Source organism: Kogia breviceps, chromosome 3 (genome assembly GCF_026419965.1).
Source record: "Kogia breviceps isolate mKogBre1 chromosome 3, mKogBre1 haplotype 1, whole genome shotgun sequence".
NCBI lineage: Eukaryota > Metazoa > Chordata > Mammalia > Artiodactyla > Physeteridae > Kogia > Kogia breviceps.
The window spans coordinates 31,126,045-31,138,062 of record NC_081312.1 but is presented as its reverse complement, the minus strand read 5'-3'; the positions used below and the strand labels follow the sequence as shown (position 1 = coordinate 31,138,062).

The 12,018-nt window shown below is 38.5% G+C and overlaps 1 protein-coding gene across 7 annotated transcripts in view; it reads left to right on the top strand.

Moving 5' to 3' along the window:
• The window catches only part of PCNX1 (pecanex 1), a 173,033-nt gene that overhangs the window by 140,451 nt on the left and 20,564 nt on the right, over window positions 1-12,018 (top strand). For all 7 annotated transcript variants that reach the window (XM_067028238.1, XM_059055752.2, XM_059055751.2 and 4 more), the window contains 3 exons: window positions 1,940-2,170; window positions 8,564-8,664; window positions 9,436-9,586. In XM_067028238.1, the coding sequence (XP_066884339.1) occupies window positions 1,940-2,170; window positions 8,564-8,664; window positions 9,436-9,586 (483 nt within the window). The remainder of the gene's footprint in view (window positions 1-1,939; window positions 2,171-8,563; window positions 8,665-9,435; window positions 9,587-12,018) is intronic.

Genomic DNA, 12,018 nt, shown 5'->3' with positions numbered 1-12,018 from the left:
ATATATGATATGTGTATCTTACCTAATTCTCTAAAGGAATATTACGTCCCTGTTTTACATATAAACAAGTTAAGGATCAAAAGTTAACTTCGCCGAAGTCCTCTAACTAGCAAGTGGAGTTGGGGATTTAAAACCCAGGCTTGGGCTTCCCTGGTGGCGCAGTGGTTGAGAATCTGCCTGCCGATGCAGGAGACACGGGTTCGTGCCCTGGTCTGGGAAGATCCCACATGCCGCCGAGCAACTAAGCCTGTGAGCCATGGCCGCTAGGCCTGTGCGTCCGGAGCCTGTGCTCCGCAACGGGAGAGGCCACAACAGTGAGAGGCCCGCGTACCGCAAAAAAAAAAAAAAACAAAACCCAGGCTTGTCTGATTCCTGAGTCCTTGCTGTTAACCACTGCTTTGCACTGCTTTCAACAAACTGAATGAAAGTATTGCAAGATTTGGGAGGTCTCCAAAAACACCCTCACATTTGACACCAATTGCAATTTCAGGGTCCCCAAGACCCTGAAACCACAATCAGGTTCAATAATTTGCTAGAAGGACTCACAGAACTCAGCAAAGCCATTATACTCATGGTTAGAATTTATTACAGTGGAAGGATACAGGTTAAAATCTGCCAAGGGAAGAGGCACATAGGGCAGGGTCTAGAGACACTAAGGCCTGAACGTCCAGTTGTCCTGTCCCAATGGAGTTGTGTAGACGATGTTTATTTCTCCCAGTAACGATGTGAGAGAATACCTACAGAGTGTTGCCAGCCAAGGAAGCTCGCCTGGGCCTCAGTGTGCAGAGTTTGTCTTGACACACAGTCATTTAGACTTGTTTGACTACCCACATGGCCAGCCTTAGTCTCCAGGTCCTCTAGAGCTTATGGTTTTAAGCCTCCAGGTAAATAAAGACTCTCTTATCAGGCAGGACAGTGCATGGGATTAGAGGTTACCTCCCAGAACCCAGGTGCAAAGGCCAAACCTCTCTTTGGGCAAGATTAGTTCTTTACTGCACAGGTATTCTGTTTTTGCTAAAGATTTTACAGAAGTACGGCATGGTTATGACTGGGGGTTTACAGGCTAAGCCAACATTTTCAAGAGGAAAAACGTATGCTAAATCTTAATGATTCATGTGTTATTACCTCTATGTACCACCTTATTTGTGCTGATTGGGTTGAAACCTGAGTCCTCTGTTGAATGCTTGGTTAAACCCAACCTCAGGAAGCTAAAGAAATTGACTTTACAACATTTTTTAACATGTGTGCATTTGTGTGTGGAATTTCCTATCTCTAAAGATGTATATTTCTATTGCTTTATTTATTAGTTATACTTTTATAACTTGACCTAGGATCACAAGATGGTTTAATAGCTTTCTATGAGAAATTTCTCAAAATACGTACACCACAATAAAGGTTTTTCATCTCTCTTAAAAGATCCTAAATTCAGTAGACAGAATTGGTTTTAGAATATCCTAAAATCAGTGGACTGGGGTTGTTTTGAAGTTGTCTTCTTGAATTTATGGTTGTGATTTTAAAAGTATTAAATTAATTTTTTTTTTATCCAGGAAGGCCTGAGATGTATTACTATAGCATTCTTAAAATAGTATACTTACAGGGCCTTCCCTGGTGGCACAGTGGTTGAGAATCTGCCTGCCGATGCAGGGGACACGGGTTCGTGCCCCGGTCCGGGAAGATCCCATATGCCGTGGAGCGGCTGGGCCCGTGAGCCATGACCGCTGAGCCTGTGCATCCGGAGCCTGTGCTCCACAACAGGAGAGGCCACAGCAGGGAGAGGCCCGCAAACCGCAAAAAAAAGTATACTTACAGTATTGAGCTGAAATATACATTTTTGATTCCTACTATCAGTATAAACAGTTGGAATTAATTTACTGAGGACTTGGAGTTAATTCAGATTGTGATTTAGCCTGAGTTTTTTTTTTTATCTTTTCCTTATTAGGGTATCATTTATTATGTTACAACCTCTTCTAAACTGGAGGAGTGGCTAGCTAATGAGACGATGCAGGAAGGACTACGTCTGTGTGCAGATCGAAATTATGTTGATGTGGACCCAACGTTTAATCCAAACATTGATGAAGACTATGACCATCGACTTGCAGGCATATCCAGGGAGAGTTTCTGTGTGATTTACCTCAACTGGATAGAGTATTGCTCTTCCCGAAGAGCAAAGGTAGAGTTTATTTCATTTATAACTCTGAATTTGTTTTTCCAAAGATGGAAAGAATACCTCTGTTTTTTATCATGAGGTTAGTTTTTCTAGACTTTCCTCTTTCTAACTATCTTGGTAAGAGAACCTGTCTAGTTCATTATGGTTGGGCCAAACCAACTCTGCCAAAACAGGTTAGAATAAGCGACCTCTCTCATTCTTTCATCTGCAGTATCATAATCTCACTGTCCAAATAGCAACCCCTTCACCCTGTGCAGGTATGTACATATACACAGATTTACATGTAGCACCTTCTTAAAGACTGCGTTTGGAAGCATCCACAGCCTCAAGCCCCCAAACACACACAGCAGACTTAAGGATAAGTTAATATCTTTGTCCCAAATCCAAAGTCTAATCCAGTGCTAATAGAATTTTCTGCAATGATTGAAACATTCTGTGTTGTTCCAATATGGTAATTACTAACCCACCACATATGGTAGATTATGAGACACTTGAAATGTAGCCAGTATGACTAAGGAAATGAATTTTTAAATTTAATTTTAATTGATTTAAATTTAAATCAATTAAATTTAGGCTAGTGGCTACTGTACTGGACAATGTTCATCTAGACTACTGACTTTAAAATGTTAACATGAGTAAAAATGATACAGGAATGTGTAAAAATGCAGATTCATGGGCCTTGCCTGTGAGATTCTTATTCTGTAGGCCTAGGCTGGGGACCCCAAGATCTGTGTTATGCTGGGTGATTATAATGCAAGGGGTTCATAATCCACACTTCAGGATAACTTGTCTTATCCTAAAGGTAAGCTGAGTTATAGACTTCACCAACTACTATTTTCCTCCTAGGTCCATGGCTCTTGTGGCAGTGTTGCTCCCCCTGGTTAGACCCCAGGTACCATAACCACAGTACCAAGGCAGAGTGCAAAGTCTCGTGTAGTTGAACCACCAGCATCCTATGTACAGGATTACTCTGTACCATGGAGCATAGTGAGCCCCTTTGACAACCAGTGCCTTTATCATGATCTGGGATGTACACACTGACTGTCTTTATTTTTTATTTTATTTTATTTTTAACATCTTTATTTGAGTATAACTTTTACAATAGTGTGTTAGTTTCTCCTTTACAACAAAGTGAATCAGTTATACATATACATATGTTCCCATATCTCTTCCCTCTTGTGTCACCCTCCGTCCCACCCTCCCTATCCCACCCCTCTAGGTGGTCACAAAGCACAGAAGTGAACTCCCTGTGCTATGCTGCAGCTTCCCGCTAGCTATCTAATTTACATTTGGTAGTGTGTATATGTCCCTGCCACTCTCTCACATCGTCACAGCTGACTGTCTTTAGATGTAGCACCTAGTATAGTCTTTCCTTTACAGATACTCAATTAGAGTAAGGCACCCCATCATAATCAGCCTGTTTCTCTTACTTCATCCACAAAAAAGGGAGCATCCTTGTAATTCCTCTTTGAACAGTGGCCTTTGAGCTTTTATACTGGATGCACAGTAGATACTGGGCAGAGTAGCATATTTTTAAGGAAGGAATAAAAGATGAAATAAAATAACCTTGTAAGAGTTCAGAAAAAGGACCAGCAGACAATGTCTGGAAATGGAGGTCCTCAGAGCTAATCTTCTCCTTTCAAATACATAACAAGCAGTTTATTTTTTTACATAAATGAAATATACTTAGAATGCTTTGCACACTGTTCTCAAATCCTTGGACTTACTTCTTGTCGGGGAGGGGGAGGTGGGGGGTGGTTGGAGTGACCATATTATTCTAATAGCCTTTCTCTGGCTTAGACTATATTGGTTACTTTTGTTTGGTTTAACCATCATCACCTAGGCTAGGAACTCAGTCTACCGACTCAGGAACAGGCTCCATCCTTCCTAACTTTAAGGAATAAATAATCTCTTAGAAATTATTGCTGAGGTCATGAATGTACCTCAAGGAAGTCATCATCTTAATTGCTAATAAATCATATTCAAAAGGTTTACCTCCAAACTTGGGTATCCCCAGTCTCTTCAGAGAGCTTATTATCACTAGATCAGTCTGGCTTATATTCTACTCTTACAGTCCCCTCTAGAAGAAAATTGTCAGGAAAATTAAAATACTCCCTTCATTCTCCAGTTTTTTTAATTGAACAAGATTATCCCTACCTCCTTAAAACCATGAATTCTGTTTTCTGAATCACCATTCCCAGAATAACCTCTTCCCAGGGAAGGAAGTTAATTAAACCAGAAAGATTTAAAGACTCCAGATTCTGGTACCCTCACCTGAATGTTAATAAAGTTGCCTCCAGACTTTTTTTCCCATAATTTCCTTCCAAGATAGTTTTCTAACTTGCATATTACACAGAAATTAAAAAGTCATTCTTTCCTCCTTCTCTTATTATATGTATTCTAGGAGGAAATAATCTTTCAAATAGTAGCTGTACCTGTCTTCTGAAGAGCTTGAAATAATGTTTTTGTAAGTGTAGCCCTGGATAACTGCATTAAAACTACCTGGAATGCTAAATTGGAAAGATTCGTCTCAGCTTGACTTTGCTTCCTGCTTCTTAAATGACAGTACATTTCTTTCACCGTTGTTGTTAGTATTAGCAAGAAGTCTTTGTGAGAATTTCTAATGCATTTGAGGATGTAAGACAAATGTCTTCTCCAGCAGTAACAAAATAGAGCTACCAGGGTTGAACCAATTATTTTTCCTCTCAGTACATTAACGATGTGGCTACACTGCCTTCTGGCTTGCATTGTTTCTGACAAATAATAAAGGCGCACCTCAGAGATATTGCAGGTTCTGTTCCAGACCACCATAGTAAAGTGAGTATCACAGTAAAGCGAGTCAACACGAATTGGTTTTTTCCCCAATTGTAAATGTTATGAAGTATACTAAGTGTGCAATAGCATTACATCTAAAACTGTAACCATGTACATTACTTAATTTCAAAATACATTATTGCTAAGAAATGCTAGCCATCATCTGAGCCTTCAGTAAATCATAATCTTTTTGCTAGTGGATGGTTTGAAATATTTTGAGAATTACCAAAATGTGATCCAGAGGCATAAAAGTGAGCAAATACCATTGGAAAAAATGGTGCCAATAGACTTGCTCAAAGCAACATTGCCACAACCCTTCAAGTTTTAAAAAAACAAAACAAAACACAGTATATGCAAAACGCAATAAAACAATGTATGCCTGTATGTACCAAATAATGATGTCTTTTTTTACTGGCTGCTTTTAAGATTTTCTCTTCATCACTAGTTTTAAGCTATTTATTTGGCTGTCCTGGGTCTTAGTTGCTGCACGTGGGATCTTCATTGCAGCATGCGAACTCTTAGTTGCAGCGTGTGGGACTAGATCCCCTGACTAGGGATCGAACCTGGGCCCCCTGCATTGGGAGCATGGAATCTTAGCCATTAGACCACCAGGGAAGTCCCAAGCAGTTTAATTATGATGTACCTTGGTGCTGTCTTCTTAATGTTTCTTGTTCTTGGAGTTCATTGAGCTACTTGAATCCCTAGGTATATATCATTTTCATCAGATTTGGAAATATTTTGGTGGTTATTTTTTTCAATTTTTATTTTCCTGTCTTCCTGTTTCCCTTTTCTGGGGAACTCCAGTTAACATTTATATTAGGCTGCCTTAAGTTGTCCTACAGCTCACTGATGCTCTGTATTTTTTTTTTTTTTTTGTCTTTTTTTGTCTCTGTGTTTAATTTTGCATAGTTTCTGTTATATTTGTTAGATCATTTATTTTTCTTCTGTGTTGTTTAATATGGCATTCATCTCATACAGTGTATTTTTTTTATTCTCAGACATTGCATTTTTTTGTATTTTTGAGGTTTAATTTTTGTCTTTTTTTTTTTTTTTTTTTTTCTGGCTGCTCTGTGGGGCTTTCGGGATCTTAGTTCCCCAATCAGGGATCGAACCCAGGCCCCCAGTGGTGGAAGCGTGGAGTCATAATCACTGGACCACCAGGGAATTCCTTGTGTCTTTTATACAGATATAAACCTTCCATGTCTCTACTAACATGCTGTCATTCCTCTTTTTGAACGTATGGAATGCATTTATAATAACTCTTTTAATGTCCTTGTTGACTAATTCTAACATCTGTGTCCTTTCTGGGTCAGTTTTGATTGATTAATTGATTATTTTTCTAATTGCGGGTCCTATTTTCCTGCTAGTTTGCATGCCTGACAATTTCTGATTGGATGCTAGACTTTATGAATTTTACCTTGATGAGTGCTGGATATTTTTGTATTCCCATAAATATTATTGACCTTATTATTCTGTGACACAGTTAAATTCCTTGGGGACAGTTCCATCTTTTCAGGGTTTACTTTTAAGCTTTCTTAGGAAAGACCAAAGCAGCCATTAGTCTGGGGCTAGTTTTTCCCCATTACTGAGACAGTATTCTTTTGAGCACTCTAGCCAATCATAGAATTTTCCATTGTTCCTTTCTGCTTTTTTTCTGATGGTTCTGTTCTCAGCCTTGGACCTTTGCTGCATGTGCTGATCAGTGATCTGCTGGACTCAAGAGGGATCCTCTGCAGATCTCTAGAGCTTGCTGTCTGTATGTAGGTCTCTCCTTGGCACTTTGCCCTGCAAACTCTAGCCACCTTGACCTCCTCAGACTCCCAGCTATCTCCTCAACTTGTAGATCTCTAGGCTCTACCTGTGTTCCTCTTCCTTGTACTACAGCCTGAAAACTCTTGTAGGGTTTCCCATTTCTCAGGGATTAGTGTCCAATGTCTCAATATATTCTTTTCTTGGTCATTTCAGGTGCAAGGGCTAAATGCGGCCTTTATTACTCTGTTTTGACCAGTAGCAGAGGCCTGAACTAAATTTAAAATTAAAAAATTTTTTGCACTACCCTGGTGGTCCAGTGGTTAAGACTCTGCACTTTCACTGCAGGGGATATGGGTTCAATCTGTGGTCAGGGAACTAAGATTCCCACATGCCACATGGTGCAACCAAAAAAAGTATTTTTTTTTCCCATCACAAAAGCAATACATTTTCATCATATAAAGTTGACTGGGTGGGGAAGGGAGGGAGACAGAAAAGAAAAAAATGTAGGATCTCCTACACAGTTACTATTGTTAACTGAATTACACGATTAATGGTAATTAACTAACCAAGCTATATTAAGTTAGTATCTTAGACAACTGCCCTTTTTTGTTTATAAGTTAATGGTTTATAAAGACAAATACATAAACCATTGGCAAAGTTAGAATAATTAAGCTCATTATCAGCCTATGTCCATGATTCTTCAACTTTAGCATGCGTTAGAATCACCTGGAGTGTGATGGGTGGACATCACCTTCAGAATATGACTTCATAGGTCTGAAGTGGCTCAAGAATTTGCATTTCTAATAAGTTCCCAGATGATTCTCATGTTGTGTCCCAAGATTACACTTTGAGAACCACTGCTTTAGATTGTTTCTCAGTCATTGAGATGCTACCAAGATTTTCTGTAGCATTATATAAAGTATACCATTTTGCTTGTGCATATATATAATTATTGTATTATATATTTTTAATGTATAATATATATGTAATAGTCAATAATCAAGGTATGCAGTTGTTGAAAAATTAAAAGGTTGAGGGGAAGCAGTATTCTACAGATATCAATTTGATTTTCTTTACTATGGTTATAGTCACTAATAGGCTATATAGATAGAATATTGTATTTTTCAGGAGAGGACAATATCAGTAATGATGTATATCAACAAGTACTTTGAGATGTTTAGTTAAGATCCTAATGCTCTGTAATACAGCCACTTTTTTTTTTAGTATGTTCTAGTATTATTATAAAGTATTAGATTTTATTTAAAGATTCCAAAGAACCTCCTCGTACACATTAACACTTCATTTTATGCTATTTTGTTAAGTTTCTTTTCATTAGAACTTTTATCTGGAGAGATAGAAAGTATGTACTAGTTGAGTTCCTTAACTTCTCTGATTTATTAAATAGATATCTTCTGACTTGTTAAATACTCATATTCCTTTCTGATAACTGACATTCTTTTGTTTTTCCTTTTTTTAATGAGGTGTAATTGACAAACATTAATTAGTTTCAGGTGTATAACATAATTATTCCATATTTGTGTATATTGCAAAGTGATCACCACAGTAAGTCTAGTTAACACCTTTCACCATACATAGTTACAGAATTATTTTTTCCTTGTGACGAGAACTTTTAAGATCTACTCTCTCAGTAATTTTCAAATATGCAATACAGTATTACTAAACTGTAGTCATTGTGCTGTACATTACATCACCAATTACTTACATCACCATTACTTACATCAATAAGTTAAAATGACTTATTCATTTTATAACTGGAAATTTGTGCCTTTTGACCCCGTCACCCCATTCTTTGTTTTTTGTTTTTTAAAGCCACTGGATGTGGACAAAGATTCATCCCTGGTGACTCTTTGTTATGGACTCTGTGTTCTGGGACGGAGAGCTTTGGGGACTGCATCCCACCATATGTCCAGGTAAGGAAGGCATTTCTGTTTTCAGAAAGAGACTGGGAAGCTCTATAACTGAAATCTGAAAAATCTGAAATAGTTTTTAACGGAAGCATTCTGTGCTAATTTATTGCAAATGCCTCTTCAGATATTGTATTTTATAGATCTTTTTGCCGAACACAGTGAAGTTCTAAGTGGTTAACAGAACTGGCTTTTAAAATTCACACGTGTGGGCAACTATAGATAATGAGAATTTAATAGATTTAAGACATTTTAAGAAATAATCTACTCATAACGTATGATTGGTCTCTTCCCATATACATCTATTTTTCTAACAATTCACTTCTTTTTATTTTTCCATTTCTCCTTGCAATTTTTGTTCACAGCATTTATACTGTTAATACCGTGGTACATTAGATTTAGGGACTCTAAATATAAACTGGATATCTGGACATGTACATCCAGTTGAATTAGAATTAAGAAATGCCACATATTTTAAGTTTCTTCTGTGATTCCTACATGTTTTCCATTAGGCCCTGCTTACTTTCTTTTAAGTTACAGTGTCTTTGCCTGTTGCTTATTTTCAGGGACTCACTATTATAGTAGTTCATAAACAAGGGTCCCAGGTCAAACAGGCCCTGTCCCTTGTGATTCTGATTCAGGGGTGCTTACATTAGTACTTGGCATTTGTATCTTCAAAACACTCCCACATTCTTCTGATGGGTAACCAAATGTTAGAATCAGTGTAATGGAAGACCTTTGTTAAAATATGTAAACTTTTATCTCTAATCTTAACAGTAATTTAGAGTCATTCCTCTATGGATTGCATGCCCTATTTAAGGGAGATTTCCGAATTTCTTCAATTCGAGATGAATGGATCTTTGCTGACATGGAATTGCTGAGAAAAGTAGTAGTCCCTGGAATTCGTATGTCCATTAAACTTCATCAGGTAAGAATAGGGAATTTCTAATGCATTACTGGTGTTTAATGGTACTTCTTCACTTGACTTCCAGATTATGTTCCTTAGGATCCTTTTGAGAAATACTCTGATTTGAAGCAAAGAAAAACATGATTCATGACATGATATTAAATCTTAGGAGCCTAAACCTGTGTTTCTAACAGTAAATTTGAACATTAATATTAGAGAGTGACCTGGGCATGAACTTGAGGAAAAAATGCAAACAGTGATAAACTGGAAATAAATACCTATGGCCCCTGTAATGGTTGCTTTGACTTCACGTGATTGTAATTCATTCCTGTTCTGCGGGTAGATGTAGCTGACTCCTGGTGCAGTGTAACAGCACCTCAGGAGTCTTGTAAGTGCTGCTGTTACTGAACTATGAGCTCCATTCAGCATGTTGTATAGAGTAATAGATGGTTAGGACAGATTCAGCCTTAATTAAATAATCCTAATAAGGTAATAACATGAAAATGAGGGCTCCAAAATGTATATCTAAAGCCCCGGATCACTTTAAGAATATATTTTGAAATTAAATACTGGCACTTGCTGCTCTAATCATTCCACTTGACAGTAATGATGAGATCTGATTATAGAGAGCACATGACAATATTCATTAAAATACATCTGTTGTGCTCCAATCTGGATGACTCTTTCCCCCAAATAAAGGGTGAATTACTCTTCAGATGATTTTACTGTGATCTAAAGTGTTAGAATGGGTAGTTCCCTGGTGGTCCAGTGATAAAGAATCTGCCACCCAATGTAGGGGGCATGGGTTTGATCCCCGGTCAGGGAACTAAGATCCCACATGCTGTGGGACAGCTTAGCCGACATGCCACAACTGCTGAGCTCGCGCGCCACAAACTATAGAGCCCACATGTTGTGGAACCCGCACACCACAACTAGAGAGAGAAAACCCACTCACTACAACTAAAGAGAAAAAACCCTCACACCACAACTAGAGAGAAGCCCACGCACCACAACAAAAGATCCCGCATGTCTCAGGGAAGACTCCACATGCCACAGCTAAGACCCGACACAGCCAAAAAATAAAATAAAATAAGGTAAAACGTGTTGCAATGAAGTTATTAACACCCCAAATTATTTAGGAGCATTACTAATAAGGGCTATAGTATTTGAAAATCTCTGAAAAGAATACTATTTTGAGGATGATGGGGAAAATGTACAATAGGGATCAAATAGAATTGTCCATCTTCAGGCTAGCTTTAGAATTTTAAGACAAAATTCAATGTATTGAAAAGAAAAAGATAATGACTTCACATTAAAATATTTTTAAAACTTCAGAATTTCTCAAAAGGTATTGTGTATCTGCTACAGAAGAAATACTCTTTTATGTAGCATGACTAACTAACAGTTAATTCTGAACGTTATGACAGGTATTTTATCTCCATCTGGGAGAGAGGGACTGAGGCACAGGCTCTCTGTATTTTCTGATCCTTCTGTCTCTGTTCCTATCTCTCCCTACAAGTGCTCTTGACTGTTGCTCCCAGTCCATTTCCTCACATGTATTTTTAGCCTGTGACAGTGGATCTCCACCTTATAATCAGGCCCAACACAGTTGGGTATAGCACACTGTCATCATCAGCCATGACAGACAGCAGCAGTGACAAACAGGGAGGGTAAGGAGGTGGACTCGGGAACTGGGGGCCATGGAGGGCTGGGGGAGGGGAGGAGATGAGAATGCAGATGCAACCTGGAGAAGTTCTGTGATTCACATACACCTTTGAGGGGGGCGAGACTGACCTGAAAAGTAACAAGCAACAGCCGTTCACTGCACATCACTTTGACCAGATGGTGGGTTGCCAGTGAGGGACTCTCAGGCCAGGAAAATATAGATGTGTCAATCAGTACTGGTCATCTCCAAAGTTCATATGCACTCATGAAAATCCACAGAAGGCTTATATGTTAAAGGATTAGTACACACTTGGCATATGACACAGCAACTCCACTTCTATGTATTTACCCAAGAGAATGAAAGTGTATGGCCATGCAAAGACTTACACACAAGTGTGCATAGCCATTCTATAGCCCCAAACTGCAAACTCCAATGTTCATCAGCAGATAGAATGTTACTTAGCAGTAAAAAGAAATGATCTACTGTTAGATCCCACAACAAGAATGAATCTCAAACATTATGCAGAGTAAGAGAAGCCAAACATAAAAAGAGTACGTAATATTTTAGGAACCAGGATGGTGAGTAGAAGGATGTGCTCTCACTCCCTCTTGCGAGAACACCAGCATCACAACTAGCTGCTGGACAGTCATCAGCAGGAAGACACTGGAACTCACCAAAAAAGATACCCCACATCCAAAGACAAAGGAGAAGCCACAATGAGACGGTAGGAGGGGCACAATCACAATAAAATCAAATCCCATAGCTGCTGGGTGGGTGACTCACAAAC